Raw genomic sequence first — 22,733 nt, 5'->3', positions numbered from 1 at the left:
CAAGCGTACATGGTACCGCCTACATAGAGCGAGCGCAGTATCATCGTGGCTAGTGAACGCTCCTGAAGGCCGATTCAATGTCTGCGGTGAATTGTGAATGTTCTGGTCCCCGCTGGAAGTGGTCGGTGTTGTGAAGCCATGAGACGCAGTAAGGCTGAGGTGGACCGCTACGTGGCCTCGGTCCTGAGCTCCTCTCCCTCCCTCAAAGAGGTAAGGTGTTCATCTAGCTGCTAGCATGATAGCTCGACATGCGTGTGACAGCTAACCGGCAAGAAGACCACACGTTGAGCTCGCCACGGTTTTTCTGTTTCCCTTTTTTCCATTATTTTCATCGGTTAACGTGACATTTAAGGTGACCGCCATGACTTTAGGTACCGCGTGTTCCGTGTAATCTCTCTGAAGTGGCCGCCGGCGAGCTGCACTCTGCCCCCGTGTGAAGCTGAAAATCCCGCGGTTTGATCCTTTCGCTGTGCTAGCTAGCAAGCTAGCCGTCAGTTAAGCCTCGACACCTTGAAATATCCGGAAAGATACATTAATTGAAAAATCCCAAGACGCGGTTTCGGTTTCGTTTTTGTCTAAAAACTCTAGTGTTTTCAGCTACACCTTGAATCTCCGTCGTAAATCCCATCGTTCAGCTCATGCTAGCTGTCAGGCTGGATCGCTATGAGCTGATTCGTGGGAATTGCAGTATTCCTTTATTTCTTGTCCCTGTTTTTGTTGCTCCCTTGGACCTTAACATTGAATAAACAAAGGCTAACGAGACTACTGTGCCTTTTACTTGTTCATTTCATACTTGGTAAGGGAAAGTGTCATTCTTGAAGCCTCGGCTAATGTTAGCTGCTTGATGTGTATTCCCTGAATAGAACCAGCTTCCCACAGTTTTGCTTTACAAAATATCCTGTATGCAAAGGAGTGTGTTTTGCACACTATGCAAACTCCTTGAAGAGTCAACAAACCTCTGCTGACACAAGTTTGAGAGTGCTTTGTCAGTGCAGGCCTAACACAGCTTTTGTACTTATTTAATAAAAAAAGAAGCCTGTAGCATTGTTGGATTTATATCATATGACTCCTGGCATGGTTTTATTTTGGATAACACCGCTCTACATTAAACTATGCATCTTTAGCCATATCAAGCCAGATTGATATGTGCCCAAAGCATTAACGTTTTTGTTGTTGTTCTCCACAGAAGCCCATTAAAGGATTTTTATTTGCCAAGTTGTACTCGGAAGCAAAGGAATATGAACTCGCTAAAAGGTAAGGCATGTCGATAAAATCCACTGTCATTTAACCAAATGTGTTGTAGCTTGTCTTTGTATCCGCATTTCTTCTTACTTGTCATAAACTCTTCCCAGGCACGTATCAGAATTTCTCAAAGTCCAGGAGAGGGATCCCAAAGCACACAAATTCCTTGGTGAACTCTACGAGAAAGAAGGCGACATCATCAAGGCCGTAGGATGCTACAAGGTACAACAAGCAACTCACCTTTTTCCAAGTGCCATTGCATATAACGTGTTCTGGAGTTTATGGTTTGCATTATGCCAAATACCATGTTTATCCAAGTGTACTGTTGTAGCAGCTGATTCCAAAAGCTGCTGCATTAACTCTGTTAGTAAGTAAGCAAACAGGTATTTTGAGCTGCTGGAAATACCTGTGTTGGGTGTGGTAATTACACCAATATTTGCTGTGACTGTGCTCAGTGTGATTCCCCAGGGCAGCAATTACAGTGGAAGAGCTGCATACTAGGGCTGCCACAAATGATTATTTTGGTAGTCGACTAATCACTGATTATTTTTTCGATTAGTCGACTAATCGCATCATATATAAATTAAATGTAGAACATAGTTTATCGCACAACCATGAAGCTGCTCTTATATAACCATAATTAGATTTCAGCTTTAAGTGTTTAAGGTATATTCTAACTAAAAATAAAGACAATTCAGATGAGAGTTCATTAAACCTTTATTTAATGGCATAAATTGCAAATACTTGAGTAAAATAAGGAAAAGGCACTTGCCTAAACAACACAAAAATAAATCCTTCACGTTAATTTTTTTTTCTTAATTTGTGTTTAGCATCAAGCATAGCAACAATGAGGCAGGCACCTGTAACTAAGGTATTATTGAAAGTTTTTGTCTCACTGACTCAAATAAAACAAAAGTGCATTTTATGTTCAGTGCTCAACTGTATACAACTTTATTCCACTCTGACTCTACATAATCCCAAACTACACAGGGCTCTTGTTCACAGCCAGGACAGTCAGCATTTCTACATGTGTTGGAGACAGGCTGCTCTCTCTGGGAGCAGATGTTCTGCTGTGGAGAAAATCTGCTCCGATGGGCTGGAGGCTCTGAAACATAACGTTAGAAAACATCAGCGCAACATCACTTCTTATTAAAACACATTACTGTTATAAAGTTAGAGAAAACATGAAATATGTGCTAAAGGCAGCTAATGAATCAAATCGTCACCGCTAATGTTAACAGCTATGAGTAAACAGCAAGTTAGCGTTCTATGCTAATATTATTAGCTTACCGAGACGATGGGCAATCATAGTCACGAGCCACGCCGTGCTTCCGTTTTGGGTGCTCATGCATCGCAGTTGTGCTGCCGTGGAAGGCAAGTTCTGTCCTGCAGACACTGCATTGCACTTTTCTGTGACGTTTTCTTGTCATGCTCCCATACTTTGGAACTCCGCTGCCGCTGGGTGGCCATGTTGTCGCAGCTGACACGACTGCGCATGTGTGTCAAACACAGAAAGGCAGACGCGGCAGTGGAAGGTACCGCAGCAGTTTCGAGACAAAACCAAACATTAAAAAAAAACAAAAAAAACACGACTAGTCGACTATTAAATTAGTCGTCGATTATTTTAATAGTCGACATAATCGTGATTAATCGACTAATCGTGGCAGCCCTACTGCATACAAATATTTTTTTTTTCCTGCTGGATTGTCTCCATAGTTGATCATTAGAAAAGGAATTGAAGCTCTTTGTGGTGAAGAGTGACATGAAAAAAACAAACAACCAAAACAGTATTTCTTCATAATGAGCAATTCATAAATTAAACAAATCAGTTTGAGCCCTCCTCTTCTAGCGGTCTTTCACTAGAACTGAAATACTGCTCCAGGTCTTTCCCACCTGTTGTATTTCTTTCTCTACTGCTTATTATCACGTGATCTTCAGACTGCCCCTCCTCCGCTTTGCCTCTGGTGACCTGTGCAGTGCAGTTTTGGTGATTGAGGCTTCTTGGTAGGTGACCAAAGCACGTGCGAAGAAAGCTGAGCATGCAACATGAAGGGGAGAGCAGAGGAGTGTCCACAGAATTACCAGACTAGTTGTCTCATCTCATTTACAACTGCTTATCTGGGGCCAGGTCACAAAGGCAGCAGTATGGGCAGGAATGCTCAGACTTCCCTGTCCCCAGCCTCTTCCTCCAGCTCTTTGGGACGATCCTGCAGTGTTCCCAGTCCAGCTGAGAAACTGCAGTGTGTCCTCGATCTTCCCAGGGCATGTCTGAGCACCTCCCTAGGGAGGTGTTTAGGGGCATCCTAAACAGATGCCCGGACCACCTCAGCTGGCTCCTCTCCATGTGGAGGAGTAACAGCTCCACTCCGAGCTCCTCCCCCTGGAATCTTGTCCTTTCAATCATGACCACAGGTGAGGGTAGGATCATAGCTTGACCAGTAAATCGTGAGCTTCGCCTTTCGTCTCAGCTCCTCCTTCACCTCAATGGACTGATACGACCTCATAACAGCCCTTGCACCCATCTGGCTGTCAATCTCACGTTCCATCCTTCCCCCACTTGTGAATAAGACATTGAGGAGCTTGAAATCCTCCACTTAGGTCAGGTTCTCTCTGCCGACCCAGAAGGGGCAGAACACCGTCTTCCAGTCAAGAACCATGGCCTCAGATTTGGAGGCGCTGATCTTCATCCTCGTTTCACACTCGGCTGCAGATCAGCCATGCTGTAGGCCCAGGTCCGATGAAGCCAACAGGACAGCGTGACACGAAATGCTGTGGTCCCCAAACCGGACCCCCTTCAGCCTACTGGTCTGTGGGAAATACAGCAGCAACAGGAAGGTCCCCATAAGAGATACTTGTGTCTACTGGCGTCACCAAACTCCGCCTCTTGTAATGTGAGGAATCCCCCCCAGCAGACACCACATACTTGAAATTACAATGTAAATCAGAGACATCTTTTCCATATTGTGCCTTTGTCCACCTCTTCATTTCTTACTAGCAGCATTAAAAAAATGACTAAGCATTGTATGCCCTTCATAACATGAATGTTTTGTTATGTGTTATTTTTATATCACTATAACCAACTCTAAATTGTTTTGAATATATATCTACTTTCGCAGGTTCAGCTTATCCACCAAAATGTTTTGTGTGTTTTTTTTTTTTTTTTTTTTTGAAACATGTCATGTCTGCCTATGATGCAGTGGCTACATGCTGATCAAATTGCCTCACATCGTGACCTGTCTTGGCTCACGGTTGTGTGCTGGTTTGTGATTTTCTTGCTTACTGCAGACTCCATCGCTTTTTGTTTGGGTTTTTCCTGTGTTCATTTTTAAATACCCGAACAAGGTTCACATTACTGAGGTTGGATCACCCTGAGGTGGCTCGGACATCTGTTTAGGATGCCTCCTGGACGCCTCCCTAGGGAGGTGTTCCGGGCATGTCCCACTGGGAGGAGACCCCGGGGAAGACCCAGGACACGCTGGAGAGACTATGTCTCTCGGCTGGCCTGGGAATGCCTTGGGATCCTCCCAGAGGAGCTGGAGGAAGTGTCTGGGGACAGGGAAGTCTGGGCATCCCTGCTGAGACTGCTGCCCCCGCGACCCGGCCCCGGATAAGCGGTAGAAAATGGATGGATGGATGGATCACCCTTTATATCAGCTTAGTTTTCATTTCTGATGATCGAATTTGTGGGATGGTCTTCATTCATTCGAGTATTGGATTTTAAATTGAAAACCACCATAAGACCACTTGGTAACCAATCACCTCAGTAGCGTGAATAGGTAGGAAATGAACCTGGACATGTGGGTTTGGGAAAATGTGAAATGGCGACAATCATGATTTTGTTTGACATTTTGTACCTCTTCACGATGTTTTGGTATGTTTTGTGCTCATTTGGCAGCGTGCATTGAGGTACATGTCAGCATCAGTTCCTTCTTTAAACATGGTGTTAGATCAAAACAGCTATAGCCTGTTTCAGCAAACTAAACTAGACAAACATTTGTCTCAGCACTTTGTGGGATTGAGGGGGGCGGGGGTGCAAAATCTTGTCTGTTTTCACAAATAAAGTGAAGCGGCAATTTCTTAGAGCTTAATGTACATGTTTTATGATTCTTCAGTAAATAAAACCAACTACATAAAGAATTGTGGTGTTAAAATAACGTTGACTATACAATTGTATTATGTTCATTGATACTCCAATGAAAACCTCAATACTGGAAGTCACCATCTTTCGCACCTGTGTACCATTTTTAGCCATGTCCGACAGACGGATCACAAGCATAAACTAATGCTGATGTTTCTTCCCTTCTGTGTGTTTGAAGCGCTCGGTGCACTTGAACCCCACCCAGAAGGACCTGGTGCTGAAGGTGGCTGAGCTACTGGTCAGTAAGGAGGGATCTGATGGCGGAGCAGAGCTCTGGGTGGAGAAAGCTGCCAAGCTTATGCCTAGAAGCCCTGCAGTCTTTAACCTGAAGGTCAGCTCCAGGGACACCTGTCATATATTGTTTTTTGACAGTTGTCAAATGTCTTAACTTTACGTTGCAGATTCCTCACTCGTATGTTGCTGCAAGTTAATGTGATGCACATTATTCGGCCAACTAATTTATGTGCTCCGTCCCATTCAGGAGCGTCTCTTGAGTCGGCGTGGCCAGCAGGGTTGGAACCAGCTGTTTGATCTCCTTCAGGACGAGCTGGCAGCGCGGCCGGCTGATGCCAATGTCAACGTGAAGTTGGTTCAGCTCTACTGTCAGGACAGCCGGCTGGATGAAGCTGTTAAACATTGTCTGGCTGTTGAGAAAAAGGGCATTTTGCGTCAGAGTTTGGACTGGTACACCGTAGTGGTGAACACTCTGCAGGTCAGCACTTACTTCAAACGGAAAGTTGTGTTTGTCTAAAATATTTAATCTATTTGCGCCAGGGTTTTTTTTCTGAATGAATGTGTGTATATGTAAAATACATACGTCACGTAAATGGTCTAGTTCCTCTTGAGCTGTAAAAGAAATTAAAGAGTCACTTCCCATTGTTTCAGGAGTATCTTGCTCAGCCCAGTGTCTCCAGCAATGAGAAGACGTGTCGGCGCCTGCAGAGAGAACTGCTATTGGCTCACTGCAGCCTGCTGAGAGTCACCCTGCCTGAGAGCAGCTTGCAGCTCGGCCTCGATGCGTTCAAAGAGTAGGTCGAACTCGAGGGTGTTTTTATGCATGCTCTGTAGAAAAGCGGCATCAGTGAAATCCTAAAATATGTTGTGCATGTTTGTAGTTTTGACCAAGCAATGCAGACGCTGAGCGGTGTAGCGGACCGCCACGCAGACGATCTGAGCGAGGCGTTTGTGGAAATGAAGGGTCACCTTTACCTCCATGCCGCCACGTTGCTGTTGAAATTGGCTCAGGATCGCCAACAGACGTGGAGGGCCATCATCGACTTAGCCGCTCTGTGCTACCTGCTAGCATATCAGGTACAAGCTGGAATTGTGCTTCTACTGTGCCAAGCTTACGTTTTACTCAGTATTTATTTTGGGAACACGTTTTTTGATTTGTTTGTCCCTCTGGAAGGTCCCCAGACCAAAAGTAAAGACGACCAAAAGAGACCAGTCTGCCCCACAACCTCTGGAGCTGCTCGCCAACGACCGACAGAGTCAGGCTGGACACATGCTGTTCAACCTGAGCGCTGATCCATCCACTTTAATCAGAGAGGTCTGTTTTGTGTTCTTAATGTAGTTAGAGTGATCAATGTTCCCTGTCATGCAACATGTCCTCTTTTAACGCTCTGTTTTCAATGCTTTATCAGTGACTGTTTAGTGTGTAGATCGAGTCTTGCTTTGCACTGAATAATGTGGCGCTCTTGTGAAGTAATCCCCAAGTGGCTGATTTGTTTGTGGCTCTCTTGCGCTCACAGAGGAAACAGACAGAGGCTTCTGGCAAACAAGTTTGAGGATTTATTACGGCTTGCTGTTTAAATTTTCCGATAACGCTAATCTCATGGTATCCTTTAAAAATTGACATTAGTATATTTATTTATTTTCTTTCCTTTTCCTTTTTGTAACAGTTGGTTATCAAAGCGCTAGCCATGCTGACTGTCCTCAAAGAAGCATCATGTATTTATGGATTTTCTGTCTGGTTTTTGTGGGTATTTTATTGCAATGCAGAAAGGTTTTGTCATTGTTAAGATGATCCTTTGAATATGTTCTGATTGTGAAGCAGCCTTCAGTAAAATTCACATTTATTGTATTGAGAAGCAGACTACACTGAGGAGACGAACTCTACTGTCATGGTGATTCGATGTTGTAGTCCTTCATTTTGAATAATTCCAAAGTGGTAGACTAAGCAGCTGATTGTTTAACTGTCACGTGAAACAGATGCTCAGTGCCGTTGTCCAATCAGATATGTTCACCACTGCAGGCCCCAAAGCTTCTGAACACTTTCAAAGTATTACTTTTGTGAAACAGGACTTTCTGAGAGATAAAAATATAACTCCAGAAGTAAATTTTTAACCAGGCTCCAGTGGTTGAAAGTCCCTGTGATGGTTTCTAGTTTTTGCTTCACCCCAGTGCTTCAGGAACAGAATTGTGGATCACTGCAGAAATATTTACACGAACAGAGCAATAAATAATCCTTCAGACGTCATCTCTATAATTTTGAAGACGCTAATGATGCTGCTCTCACTGAAACATGTGCGCATTGTCTTTGTGCAGGTGGTAGAGGCATTTGCGAACCGGAGCGGTCAAGACTCCCTGTTCGAGCTCCTGTGGGGTCGCCAGGCGTCTCCTGGATCATCATTTATTGCTAATGATGACATTCGCTCTGTTAGCTCGGCGGCTCCAGAGATCTGTCACCTGGCCAAGTGGGACAACGGTATAAAACCATCTCATTGCTTGTGGAAACTTGCTCTCTTTTCATTTTCAATTAAACTTTGCTGCCTCGTCTGAAGGCTCTATCCTGCTCCACAACGGCGAGCTGCAGCACCTTTGCTGGTTGGGTCTGCAGTGGACCCTGTTGGCCCAAAGTCCTGCTGTCCGAGACTGGCTGCAGCAGCTCTTCCCCCGGCTCACGCTCGAGACCTCCAAACTCGATACGAACGCCGTAGAATCCATCTGCCTGCTGGACCTTGAGGTAAAGGAGTCATGTGAGATGATCCATGTGATATAGGATGAAGAGTCAAAGGGACTTTGGTTGATCCCAAAACTGTTAAGGGAAAAAAATAATTTAATCGACACTGAGCTTTGTGATTCTGAACAACATGTGTTTTTTAAAGTTTTTTTAAAACTTGTTGGAGAGCACATCTATGTATAATCATGAATCCTGTCATGATTTGCTGTTTTTGTTTCCACAATGAGTTTATATTCGAGCATAATTTACAACAATTAATTCATTCTTTTGACACAAAAGAAAAGGGGTAAAAAAAAACATCCTAAAGAGACAAAAACATACACTTATGCTCGCGAAGCACACGTCCCATGAAATTAAATCCACACATGCTCAATTTTCGTGCCATCAATTAACTTGCAGACACGAGCGATGTTCTATTTGCACAAAAGCTTTAGACTTGTTTCTCCATTGCCTCCAGTGCTTTCTGTTTTCATTGAGCCAAGGTCAGAAAAGCCACAGATGCCTTTGAAACAGTCAAGTCCTAAATAACATTTTTCCACCTTACGTTGTGTAAATGTCTGCCGTCTTATCTTCCCTCCCTCCAGGTGTTTCTGTATGGTGTGGTGTTCTGCTGCCACTGCCAGCTCCAGGAGACTGCAAAGCTGAGCGGTGGTGCGAACCAGCAGCAGCTTTATGAACCTCGTTGCCTCCCTTTGCCTCTCATGAGGCTTTTGACCACCGAAAGACAGAGGGAGTGGTGGGATGCCCTTTACAGCCTCATCCACAATCGAGCAGCGTGAGTGTTGCAACTGCACTCAGACATCATTCTGGTGCCAGAACACGTGACGTTATCGGTCTGATTGGTCTGTCCAGTCTCTTTGTGAGCTCAATCCCAAAGTAGCACTGAAGGTTTCCATTAAACATTTCTCACATCAAACTGTCCTTTATTCAGAAATTGTAAAAGCATGTCAAGTAATTTCTTTTTTCTTGAAGAGCTTGTTTGAAATCCAGTTTCACTTTTGTGATTTTTTTTTTTTTTTTTGTTTGGTTGCCATAAAAACATCCAAAAAGCTTTGTTTTATAATAAATAACTTGGATTTCTTTATTTCATCTGTCCTCTCTCAGTACTGGCATGTCGGCCAAGCTGCGGATGATCGTGCAGCATGGGTTGAGCACTCTGAGGGCCGGAGAGAAACACGGGCTTCAACCAGCACTGGCCATCCACTGGGCTCAGAGTCTCAGCCAGACGGTATACACACAAATGCATGCACTCGGTCTTTATCGGGGGGAGAATTACAAACTCTGGGGGCCACGATTGACCCTGGAGCTGGACTTCCTATAGCATGGCTAATTTTTGTTGGGAAGCACACTTAAGTGGAAGACATCACTGTGTCTAGTCACACTGATGGTTCAAAGGAAACCAGGAGCTTTTGCCAGATACTGTGCAGATACGCGTCTTCACACCTCCTCCTGTTTGTCGTTCATGTTACGTATGTGTTCGTGTGTAAAGTTTGAGAAGTCAGAACAGCCACACGCGCTAATTGGCAGTGTGTTCTTGAGACTCACACTGACATTTGGTTTAAAAATAATGAAGTTGTACTGCACATTCCTCTGACACCCATCTATCTGCTTGTTTCATAACCCAGGGTGATGGAGTCAACTCCTACTACGACCAGAAGGAGTATGCTGGCCGCAGTGTCCACTACTGGAAAGTGGTTATCCCGTTATTGGAGAAAATCAAAAACAGACGAAGTATCCCCGAACCCCTTGATCCCCTCTTTCTACACTTTCCCTCCAAGGACATTCAGGTTAGTGCTGTTGTTGTATCTTCATTTGTTGTATTTGAAGTTTTTTGACCCTGAAAGTTGTGGATATTTTGTTTGCCCTAATCGTGGGTTTTCATTGTGTTTATATTTTGTGGGTTTGTAGGTTCAATCTATATTTGTGGATATCAGCAGGATGTTAGATATACATTAGAAACCCAAACAGTTGTCTCACAATCCACAATTTTTTTTCTTTTTTCCATTCCGTGATGATGATGATTTTGGTGTACCATGAACTAGCAGTCTGAATCCCTCAGACCCTGTCAAGCCAGAAATAAAAAGATAAAACAGTAATATTAATAGTATTGTAGTTAAAGATGAAGAATCTGTAGTAGAACTGACTGTGCACCGCATAACCTCATGATTTTTGTGTTTGTTACTTTTCAGATTTCGGCAGTGAAAGGTTTTGAGGAAGAATCCAAAATAGCACACGCAGTTCTCCTGAACATAGAGGGGAGAACAGAAGAGGCTATTGCTGCACTGGAAGCCATCAATAACATGTCCTCGGTCTGGCATCTCGCACAGGTAGGTGACACCAACACGTCGTGAGGCACCTTGAAAAATCTATCTTTAAAATCAGTGGTTCACAACTTTTTTTTTTTTTCCCCCACCCTGGAAGTTCTTAAATTACCTCTGATTTGCTAAAATGTAAAACACTAGATGGAACTTCAACTTACAAACCTGCTTTTATAAGATTTTTGAAGTCTTGTTCCATATCTCAGTTATTTGGCAGAAGTGGTCGTCATAGGTTAAATTTGTCAAAGCAGAATTGTGTATTTCAGAAACTGCTGAATTTGTTTTGAACTGAGTTAATATTGTGTTGTTACTGACATTGGTACCATTACATTATTCCTATCTTGTTTTATTTTGTTTTGTTTGTTGTTTTGTTTTGGGTTTCTATTTTTTTTTTTTTTTTTTTTAATTTATGGTTCTTTCTTGGTAGATATATCAACGGCTTTCAGAGGAGGCCAGCAACGGTGTTGAAGAGACTCAAGACAGGTGCATCACGTTTCTGAAGAAGTTTAGGACCTACCTGTCTAAGATCTACAGTGCTAATGCTGATGACATTGAAAAGGTAAATGTCAGTTTGTAATCTTCTGCAAATATTGACTCACTCTGTGAGCAGTTTGTGCACTTTCATGAAACCTCAGTGATTTACAGAGCTCTATGGGATTACTACATGCTCTTCTGTATTCCAGCTGCCCGTGTCCATGGAGGAGGTGGTTGATCTCCTGAATGATGTAAATCAGCAGCTGGGGGAGAATGGGGAAATTATGGATGAAGAGGACGAGAAGGAGGAGGATGGAAGAGAACCAACTCACTCCAGTCCTGCTCATCTCACGGAAAATGCTGCAGCCATATCCCACATAAAGTTTTCTACTTCCTCTCCTAACAAAAGCATCATCTCTCCTTCCAAGAGGCTGGTAAAGCCTAGCTCATTGGTTCACATGTGAAAGATTTTCTTTAGTGCCGACTTGGAATTTACTCAATGGATTTACTCCTTTAATTCAGATTTCTCCCAAGACACCGCCTCTCTGGGTGGAACAGAAAAATCTCCTCCAGATGTTATGCCAGCGCGTCGAAGCTCTTACGGTCAGGAAATGAGATTAAGAAACTTGAATTGATTTCGTGGATGCTTGTGTGTTGTGCTTGACGTGGATAAACCAAATTGAGCCGCCTCTCAATAAATGTCTGTTTTTCAGAATGAAGTTCATGACCTGAGACAGAACTCATCGGTGGCTGCAGGTTCTCCTCATAAGATGTATGGGGAGACCTACGGAGCTGAGGGCCTCCAGGAATCCTTCAACCCTGTCCAGTCTTACCACGGGGCTCCATTAACAGGTGAAGATGTTATGCATAGCTTTATTTATCCGCGTGTTTCTATAAATACTTAGATAAGCAATTGTAACCTTTTTTTTTTTTTCTCAAGTTGCTACCACAGGGCCCTCGGTGTATTACAACCAGTCTCCAGCTTATAACTCTCAGTATCTCTTGCGACCAGCTGCAAATGTAACTCCGACCAAGGTAATTTGAATAAATATTTATTTTACTAAACATTCTCTCGGATTGTATTCAAGTGGAAGACATTAATCTTGCTTTTTCTTGTACAGGGCCCAATGTATGGTGTGAACCGCATGCCGCCTCAGCAGCACGTGTATTCCTACCAGCAGCCTACTCACACACCTCCATTACAAACGGCTCCAACCTGCATCTACCCTCCTCAAGAGCAAGTCTTTGGTACCCCTCTTCGGTTTGAATCGCCAGCAACAAGCCTTCTTTCCCCCTATGGCGAGGAATATTATGGTCAGAGTGTCACCCAGCAAACCACTAACCCTCCCTTGCCGGAGCCTGGTTACTTTACCAAGCCGTCTGTAGTCCCTGCTCCGACACCAAAGAGCATCGAAGGGAAGCCTGCAGACTTTGGGAAGCTTTCCTTTAGCCAACAAGCTCCTGCTGAAGTCCCAAGAGTGCCCAGCTTTGGTGCAGGTCAAGTTACTCAGTCCACGCCGTCAGCTGCTTTCAAATTCAACTCTAACTTTAAATCAAACGATGGAGATTTTACTTTCTCGTCTTCCCAAGCCAAGCACAGTGAAAGTCTGCTTGGTCTTCTCACGTCTGACATTCCTGCCAAAACCGATGTTCCAGAGAAGCCTCCAGCTCAGGAACAGCCTTCCAGCCAAGCAGGCCTCTTCACCTTCGGCAATAAAAATGCGACAGGCTTCCCATTTCTTCATTCTACTCCAAGTACTGCCAGTGGTGGTCTGTTTGGGAAGGTAGAGCAGCCTTTCAAATTTGGGGATACTGCTACCCCAGTGTTTGGAGTAACTCCGTCTGCAGCAGAGCAGGAAAAAGCAGCGGAGAGCGACAATGATAGCACTCATGTTGAAGAGGATGAAGATGGCCCTCACTTTGAACCAATTGTACCTCTTCCCGATAAAGTAGATGTGAAAACAGGCGAGGAAGAGGAGGAGGAAATGTTTTGCAACAGGGCGAAACTTTATCGATTTGACACAGAAACTAAAGAATGGAAGGAGCGAGGCATTGGCAATGTTAAGATCCTGAAGCACAGCACGAAAGGCAAGGTCCGGCTCTTAATGAGAAGGGAACAGGTCCTGAAGATCTGTGCAAACCACTACATCACCGCAGATATGCTGCTCAAACCAAATGCTGGCTCTGACAAGTCATGGGTGTGGAATGCAATTGATTATGCCGATGAGGAACCGAAGACAGAACAGCTTGCCATTCGCTTCAAAACCGTGGATGAGGCATCACTTTTCAAAGCCAAGTTTGAGGAAGCTCAGAAAGTTGTGTGCAAATCACCTGAAGACCCCTCACCGCATCAGGAGAGGGAAGTGGACACTTTGAAAGATTCGGAATCATTGGCAGCTCAGTTTGCACTCAAAGAGGGGGAGTGGGAATGCAGTGTCTGCTGTGTAAGAAATAAACCCACAGATATGAAGTGCGTCGCTTGTCAGACACCCAACCCCACATCTTCATCAAAACCAGATCTTCAGGCTCCTGGTGAAACGAAGGCCAGTCCATTCACCTTCAAGTTTGGTACTGATTCATCAAAACCAAGCAGTTCTGGTTCCACCTTTTCTGGATTTGGAGCCTTCGGAGCTTCGGTTCCCTCTTCATTTACGTTTGGCGTCAGTTCCTCAAAACCTACTGATACTGAAAGCAGTGGCCTGGGTGGCTTTGGAGCTCAGTTTGGCAAGGTGTCAAACCAGTGGGGCAGTGATAAAAGTTCTACAGAAAATGAGGCCTCTGCAAACAGTTGTGTTCCTAATGAGGCACCTAAAATCTCAGATAGTCCTGCAGCCACAGCACAATCTGCACCAGCTACAGATCCACCTGTATCACAGCCAAGTATGTCTGTGGATTCTGGATTTGGTGCTTTGTTTGCCAAGAAGCCCGGGCAATGGGACTGTGATGTGTGTGAAGTAAGAAATGAGGCATCAGCTAATAACTGCGTCTCCTGTCAAAGTCCAAACCCTTCTGTTAAATCAAAAGAGGCTCCATTGGCATCAAATGTGCCAGCAGTGTCTGGACTGGAGGCTGGCATTGCAAAGAAAGATGGGCAGTGGGACTGTAAAGTCTGTCTCGTCAGAAATGATGCTTCAGCTGCTGAATGCATGGCCTGCCAAGCACCGAATGAGAACCCCTCTCTCGAAGCCATGTTTGGCAAAAAAGATGGAGAATGGGATTGTGACGCTTGTTTGGTGAGGAATAGTGCATCTGCAGACAAATGTGCAGCGTGTCAGACCCCAAATCCCAATGCTAAAAGTACAAGTACCGCTGCTCCTAAAGCTTCTTCTTTCAGCTTCTCCTTTGGAACGAAGAGTTCAGCCAACCAGCCAGCAGCCACCGGATTTACAATGCCTTTTGGAAGTAGCAACACTTTCCAGTTTGGTCAAAACAAAGAAAAAGATTCTGCTTCATCTTTCAAGTTTGAGGCTCCACAGACGGCGGTTAGTACCTCTAGTTCTTCGGGATTCTCTTTCACGATGCCCATGCCAGCTGGTGGCTTCAAGTTTGGCATTCAGGAGCCTGAAAAGGAATCTCAGACAGCTGACATCCAAACCCCATCAGGTCCTGCCTCCAGTTTTCTTAAAAGTATAGCTGAAAAACACAAGGAGAAGGAAAATGTGCCTGTATCATCAATAAGTGAATCGGAACAAGATCAAAATCCATTGTTTTCTGGAAAAGCTAATACGTTCAGCTTTGCAGACTTGGCAAAATCCTCAGGAGAATTTCAGTTTGGTCAGAAAGATCCTGATTTCAAAGGTTTCTCGGGAACAGGCGAGCAGGTCTTCTCATCATTCCAGGCAACCCCAACCAAGACTGATGCTCCAAATGAGCTGGAGGATGATGAGATGTATAAAACTGAAGAAAATGATGATATCCAGTTTGAACCAGTGGTTCAAATGCCCGATAAGGTGGATCTGGTAACGGGGGAAGAGGATGAACAGGTTCTTTATTCCCAGCGTGTCAAACTCTTCAGGTTTGATGCTGGCACCAGTCAGTGGAAGGAACGTGGTGTGGGAGTCCTCAAATTCCTAAAAAACACCACTAATGGCCGATTAAGGGTGCTGATGAGAAGAGAGCAAGTTCTGAAGGTGTGTGCCAACCACTGGATCACCACCACCATGAACCTCAAGCCACTCGCAGGCTCAGACAAGGCATGGATTTGGATGGCCAATGACTTCTCAGATGGGGATGCTAATCTTGAACAGTTGGCTGCCAAGTTTAAAAGTCCTGAGCTTGCTGCGGAGTTTAAGCAGAAGTTTGAAGAATGTCAAAGGCTGCTCTTGGATATTCCTCTTCAAACCCCTCACAAGCTGGTTGACACAGGCCGAACAGCTCACCTTATCAAGAAAGCAGAGGAAATGAAGTCAGGTTTGAAAGATTTGAAATCATTTTTGACAGATGAGAAAACAAAGATCAAGGACGATGATTCCCAGGGAGACGTTACGACAGCCACTGACGTTTCAAGCCGCGTCATCAAACCTCACGGTGAAACGACCGGCCCCACGCTGGAGTGGGATAACTACGACCTCAGAGAAGAAGCTTTAGATGATACTGCTGACTCGTCGGTCTACGCCTCACCCATTGCCAGCAGCTCACTGAGAAAGAACCTTTTCCGCTTCGGAGAATCCACCGGTGGGTTCAGTTTCAGCTTCCAGCCTGGGATCAGTCCCTCAAAGTCACCTGCGAAGCTCAACCAGAGCAGAGCCTCAGTGGGGACTGATGACGAGCAGGATGTGACCCAGGATGAAGATAGAGATGGACAGTATTTTGAGCCAGTCGTACCTCTGCCTGATTTGGTGGAGATTTCTACAGGAGAGGAAAATGAACTGGTGGTCTTCAGTTACAGAGCCAAGCTGTATCGTTACGATAAGGAACCGGGCCAGTGGAAGGAGAGGGGTATTGGAGATCTCAAGATACTGCAGAATTATAACACCAAGCGAGTGAGGCTGCTCATGAGACGAGACCAGGTGCTGAAGATCTGTGCCAACCACTGGATCACAGCAGCCATGAAGCTGGAACCAATGAAGGGCGCAGAGAAGGCCTGGGTCTGGAGTGCTATGGACTTTGCTGAAGAAGGGGAGGGTAAAATTGAACAGCTGGCCGTGAGATTTAAGCTGCAGGACACTGCAAACACGTTCAAGCAGGTCTTTGAAGAGGCCAAGATTGCCCAAGATAAAAAAGAGCTTATGACTCCAGTCACATCAAGAGTTGCTGCACCACACGACAGTGGAACTACTGAATCTGCAGAGGTCTCTACGATTGTGTGCGGGAAAGCCGCCATCGCGGTCCTGGAGGAGACAACAAAGGAAAGAACAGAACCAGCTCCTGACCTGTCTGCTGCTGGGTCTACCAGTCCAGTCAACCCCACAAAGACTGTAGTGTCCCCCCCTAAGTTTGTATTTGGCACCGACAGCCTTCAGAAGATTTTTGGCTCTCCTAAATCCTACTCTGAAAATGAGAAGTCATCGACTTCGATAGCCAGAGAATCTGGACATCCAGCCAAGGCTTCACTTGCAGCGTCTCCTGCTTTCAAAATCCCAGAGAAAGGTAACAAAATATCTTTGAAGCATTTCTTGTCTTTTTTTGAATGAGTATCATAAGTGGTTTTTTTTTTTTCATTTTATCTTTACTCCGTTGTCATGTTCCATCGTCATGTCGCATCTCATTGCTCATCATCATAATCATAGTTGGTCCACAACCATCTTGATTTTTCTCTCAAACTGCATTTAAAAAAAAAAAGCTGCTGATCCATTTAGTTTTTAGTTTTTTAATGTCGCTCATACATGCTTTTTTTTTTTTTTTTTTAAAGATCCAACAATTTCTATATCATATACTTGCAACAACATGTAGAGAAGATTATCAACATTCACGTTCAGTGAATGTGTCGCACACAATTATCTACTTTAGTTGTACTATTCTCAGTATATTCCATTTTAAACAACTTTGGCATTGTTTTCTGTTAATGATACCAGCCTCACAATTAGTTTCTCTTCACTCAACAACCCATCATCCTTTAGGACTGGATTTTAGGCTTTTCAAAGATAACCCAATGGCTTTTTGGACCAGCACATCCACCACCCAATTTGAAACCCCAGGTACTCTAATCACTGCAGTGTGTGTTAACACTTCTCAGCTGTCACCTGGCTGGCCCTTACTACTACTAGAGAGAAATAACCTGGATGCACGGAGTGAAAACAACAGTCAAACTAATGTGTTGCATGTCCAGTGTGGAGGATTCTGTCATCATAGTAGCTGAATTACTTTAGTATTTTGCACTCAACTTTGTAGAAAACTAAGTTGTGTTTGCAGTCATGAATTATCAGTTAAAATTGAAGGTGTGCATAGCCATCTTCATTCAGTAGTCCATCGTATTTCTTAGACTAAACGCTGTTTGTCAAAATCTTGTTTGAAGGGAGACTTCCTGTTATGAAACTTAGATAGATTAATACTAATCAGTAATGTTTGAAAAAAAAAGAAATCAGAGCAGTGTTACTACTGTTGGTACATTCAGCTGGTTTGTAATCAGGTAGGCTTCCTTTTACGAGAGTCCTGCCCGAGTTTTGAATAGCAACAGGAAGCACATCAGTAAATGTCTTCTGAAAGGTGAGCCGGAGAGAAATGGGCCGTGCCGACGTCACATGTACCATTTTTAGTGCTGGATGTGTAGCAACAGCATGAAATGTAATTCTCTTGTCTGCTCTGGCTTACGCCGATGCTGTGCACCTCAGCAAAGGCTAATTAAGGGTGAAGCTCAGCTGTTTTCATGGGTTAATGTTTCATTCCTTTAGTGGACTGTAACAGCTGGACAGTGTTGAATATAATGAACAGAGAAACAGTCTTGTAAAACAACCCGTCTCTCACTGTGGTAACTGGAGTGCACGTTTTGTTTTTGTTTTTTTTTAATTTGCTGTGCATGACTTGTGTGAGCGTGTGTGTGTGTGTGTGTGTGATTCTAACTCCAAGAAAATTGGCTTCCTCATGGCGTTTTCATGAAAGTAGTTCCCGCTCAGTCTAACTCTCATATTTCTGTCTGTGTCTGTCTGTGCCAGGGCCCCCTCAGGCAGAAACAGGTAGTGCGGGATCGAGTGAGGACTCCGACGTGGAAATTGTGTATGTCAAGGAGCCCACAGCTGAGCAAGCAGCGCTAGCCAGGAGGCTTCTGCTGCCTCACACATTCTTCTGCTACCAGAATGAACCAGGCTACACCAGTGACGATCAGACCGATGGTGAGAGCAATAAATTAAAGCTAAAGCTGATGATAATTACATTAAAACGTATTAAAAAGTGAAAATGGGAAAAATTGAAATGGGAAAAGTCAGTTTTTTCCTTTTTAGATACACAATTTAAGAGAAATCTGTGGTGATCTTTAATTTTCAGATGAAGACTACGAGTCAGCAGTGAAGGCCTTGAAAGGAAAGCTGTACCCCGACCCTTCAGAGGACAAGGCTGCAGCTTGTGCTGATGGTGCGTATTTCCTCTAAAATATGTATCTTTTACTGTGTGCATCTTGCTTGTTTTACATTTTACTCATCAGGATGTGTACTTGGCAGTAATCCTCTCCTTCTGAACTTGTCTGTCCTGTGATCAGAGTCGGACTGCCAAGTGGTGTGGGAGAAGAAGCCAACGCCAGAGGAGGAGGAGAGGGCCAGAAGCCTCCAGCTGCCACCCACCTTCTTCTGTGGCATGGGCACCACAGACAGCGACACCGACCACGACAAACCAGAAGACTTTGAGACAGAAGTCCGTAAAGCACAGGAAGAGCAGGTATGCTGCAAAGCACTTCTCTTTGTGCAGATATAATGCATGCTGTGTCGCCAAGGAATAACATGGGTTTTGTTTTTACCAGGTTGCTCAATTCAATCCATCCGGCGCCGCTGATGAAACGGCGTCTGCTGATGAAACGCCGTCCGGCCCGTCATCTGGCGCCGCTGATGAAACGCCGTCCGGCCCGTCATCTGGCGCCGCTGATGAAACGCCGTCCGGCCCGTCGTCCGGCGCTGCAGAGGCTTCAGGCAGAACATCAGGTCTGGATGTGCAGACCTCAGATCAGCCAGTGGAGACTCAGAATGCAGCTCCGAGTGAAACTCGCAGCAGCAGCTCCCCCATTGACCTGTCGACTAAGAAGAGCCCAGAACCAGAGGCCATCATCACGACTGATGCCAGCGCCTCGTCTACTGCAACAGCCAGTCAAGGTGCAGAATTAAAAGTATAGGGAAATATGAAATTCAGTGGGGACTTTCCCCCCTAAGCCACTGCTGCAGCAGCATGTCCATGTTTGTGTCAGACTGCATGAGTACAACAAAGTGTGCATTCATTTCAGTATTTATTAATACCTTCTATTTCTCTGAGTGCAGAATCCTCCTCTTTTGGATTCAACTCGTTCGGAGGCTTGTCTTTTGCCCAACTGGCCAAAACCACAGATGGATTTGCCTTTGGGGGAAAAGGTCAGGGGTTTTTTTTCTGACATTATGTAAACATGACACACTACAACTTCAACATGATTTCATTGTGTGCTTGCTTTCTTTTTTGTTTTTTCCCAAATTCAAGACTCTAATTTCTCATGGGCGAACGCCGGCGCGTCAGTGTTTGGGTCTGCAGTGTCCTCTGCACCAAAAAATGACGGGGATGGAAGTGATGAAGATGAGGCTCCAAATAATGTGGATATTCACTTTGAGCCAATAGTGTCACTACCTGAGGTGCTGAGAACAGCTGTTCTTGTTTTCAGACATCAAAATTCTTGTTGTTGTTGTTATCTGGGAGCCTCTCCTCATCCTCATGCTTTGATTGCCTCTCAGGTGGAGACCAAGTCTGGAGAGGAGGACGAGGAGATCTTGTTTAAAGAGCGTGCCAAGCTCTATCGGTGGGACCGCGACCTCGGCCAGTGGAAGGAGCGCGGCATCGGCGACATCAAAATCCTCTTCCACCCCAACAAACACTTCTACCGAATCCTGATGAGGAGAGAGCAAGTGCTGAGGGTGTGTGCTAATCACACCATCTCGCCGGCAATGGAGCTGAAGCCCATGAACGCCTCGGCCAACGCTCTGCTGTGGACCGCCACCGACTATTCAGGTACACCGTCAAGTCTGCCTCAGACACGGAGCTAGCAGGGTGGGCCATTTGATCATTTGTATGTTCTTCATGTTCCACATACTGAGTATGTGACGTGGCTAAAAGCTGCTTCTCAGCTGCACCGTTTCTCTGATGATAACGTTTCTCAAATGTGTTTCTGTTCACCAAGATGGCGAAGGCGTGGTGGAACAGCTGGCGGCCAAGTTCAAAACCCCGGAGATCGCAGAGTCCTTCAAGAAAACCTTCTGCGAGTGTCAGAGCCGAATGAGCCAGAGCGGCGATGACCCCTCGTTCGCCCTCTCGCCGCAGATGTCCAGAGTCCAGGAGCACTCCAGAGACACCAACCCCCAGGTGTTTCTCAGAGTGGCGGCCGACAACCAGCAACTGGGCACCATCACTATCGAGCTCTTCTCCCACATTGTACCCAAGACGGCAGAGAACTTCAGGGCTCTGTGTACCGGAGAGAAGGGCTTCGGGCTGCGGAACTCCATCTTCCACAGGGTCATACCAGACTTCATGTGTCAGGTGAGCGATTTACCTTCAGACCGCCGCCAGCGTGTGCAAAGCTGGATATTCTCAGTAGGACGTCTTCCTTTAAAGCTCACTGACGCCTTTCCCTTTGGTGCCTCAGGGTGGAGACATCACCAAGGGCAACGGCACAGGAGGCAAGTCCATCTACGGCAGCAAGTTTGAGGATGAAAACTTCGACGTGCGGCACACGGGCCCCGGCATCCTGTCGATGGCCAATCAGGGGCGTGACACCAACAACTCGCAGTTCTTCATCACCCTGAAGAAAGCCGAACACCTGGACTTCAAGCACGTGGCTTTCGGCTGGGTCCGGGATGGCATGGATGTGGTGCAACAGATGGGAGAGCTGGGCACGAAGGGCGGCGTTCCCACAAAGACACTGACCATCACAGACTGCGGACAGCTATAGCCCCGCAGATACCGGCCTCATAGCTCACAGCTTGGTGTAGGTTCACTTCAGCTCGGATCCGGAGAAGCGGCTGAATCCAAATCCTCAGTCACTGGGCACATCGCAGTCGGCCACAGGAATGCGTCACTCCGCCGTTCTTTCATGTCGTCACAAACGAGGAGCAAGGTGTCGTGGAGCAACTGTTGTGCACTTTTGTATTTGCGTCTTATCATGTCCATACATTTTCACCTATGTTGTGTGTATAACTGTACATTGACTACTTTTTTTAATGTGTTTCTGTTCAGTTTGTGTTGCATGTGCTTGATTTGATTGCTGGTCTTCATGAGCCCCCACCACAACCACCACCCGCCCTTTTTTTTTTTTTTTTGAAGTGAGCGGAACCATAATTCAAGTCCAGGTTGTGGTTTGGTTGCACCTGCTGGTTTGGAACTGCCCCAGCCTCTCCAGAAATGCTGCCTCTGTGTACGTTTCATCGCAGGGCGCCCTCTGGTGGTTTTTCCATGATGCATTTTGACTTCACAGAGCAAATATTTGGACTTCAAACTTTCCAGGAAGCAGTCACACTACATAGATGAGTATGCTGAATTTCACAAGAGTGACCCCATCCTGTGTATAGTTTGAGATTGTCTCTGGAAAACTGTGGGAATAATCTGCCGATTAATGAGAAATAAAGTTGCTTTACAAGTTTGAAGTTTCTGGTTTGAATGGTTGAATTTGCACATTCTCAATATTGAATATTCAGTCCATAATCTGGAGACAATACAAAGTTCAGCAGAGAGTGTTCGTCTGCTCACGAGATGCTTTTGCATCCAATGTTTCGTCAGAGGTGTACTGTACAACACCTTTTTTCTCACTGACAGCTGTTCAGCATCAATCCTTGACAATTTTATTTTGTTTGCCAGTTGTTCATCTTTGATGCACATAGTAAGGAGAAGTATGTAGAGTAGCCTAGTTGGTTTATAATTTGCATTACAGCTACGTTTTTCAAATCACAGGTCAGGAGTTTTCTTTTCACCCAAAATTTTATACATAATGAAAGATTATCAGAAGCACAAATGAGATTCGGAGAATAATAAGAATTTTACACCAACAGTACCACTATCAGCAGTGCAAGCATGATATAAAAGGAGAAACAGAAAAGTTTACATCCCATGCAAGTGTGGTTGAGTTTATATAATTATTCAATAAAGTAAGATTTTTGCTGTTAAAATCACTTTTAGCTTGTTAAAGTGTTGAATTGAGAAAATGTAATACTTGATCATGTTAAAAACAAAACATGTAATAAAAGAAATGTAATATTTTGGCTTCAGGAATGTAAGAAAAATAATCGGGTAATTACTTTTTGGGAATGCCGTCACCAGTTAGGCCAACATATTCTCCTTAAACAAGTTAAACTGATTGTCAATATTTATATGAATGAAATCACACAATTTCTTCTAAAACAATTGTACAGCTGGTCAATCCTAAAATAAATATTGTTTCAGGACATCATGACTAGAATGACTAGAACACATTTTAATCAATATATTTCTTAAACCTGTCTTTTATATA

At 44.7% G+C, this 22,733-nt stretch overlaps 1 protein-coding gene across 2 annotated transcripts; it reads left to right on the top strand.

Moving 5' to 3' along the window:
- The first annotated feature begins 54 nt into the window (after positions 1-54).
- On the top strand, positions 55-21,868 carry ranbp2 (RAN binding protein 2). 2 transcript variants are annotated; one of them, XM_030112800.1, is made up of 30 exons: positions 55-210; positions 1,187-1,254; positions 1,353-1,464; positions 5,559-5,711; positions 5,862-6,092; positions 6,266-6,408; positions 6,496-6,691; positions 6,789-6,929; positions 7,928-8,087; positions 8,164-8,345; positions 8,927-9,117; positions 9,447-9,570; positions 9,968-10,129; positions 10,532-10,669; positions 11,088-11,219; positions 11,344-11,568; positions 11,657-11,737; positions 11,848-11,986; positions 12,075-12,169; positions 12,256-16,723; positions 17,194-17,271; positions 18,226-18,402; positions 18,554-18,640; positions 18,765-18,940; positions 19,023-19,368; positions 19,531-19,620; positions 19,724-19,872; positions 19,972-20,245; positions 20,415-20,770; positions 20,877-21,868. In XM_030112800.1, the coding sequence occupies exons 1-30, from the start codon at positions 139-141 to the stop codon at positions 21,180-21,182; spliced, it is 9,252 nt and encodes a 3,083-aa protein (XP_029968660.1). In that variant the 5' UTR covers positions 55-138; the 3' UTR covers positions 21,183-21,868. The 2 variants fall into 2 exon arrangements, with proteins under 2 accessions (XP_029968660.1, XP_029968661.1); XM_030112801.1 differs by lacking the exon at positions 17,194-17,271 and having other exon boundaries at positions 20,877-21,182.
- The last annotated feature ends 865 nt before the right edge of the window (positions 21,869-22,733 follow it).

The sequence above is a fragment of the Salarias fasciatus genome, chromosome 16, assembly GCF_902148845.1.
Source record: "Salarias fasciatus chromosome 16, fSalaFa1.1, whole genome shotgun sequence".
Classification (NCBI taxonomy): Eukaryota; Metazoa; Chordata; class Actinopteri; order Blenniiformes; family Blenniidae; genus Salarias; species Salarias fasciatus.
This window is presented reverse-complemented; position numbering and strand designations above follow the sequence as displayed.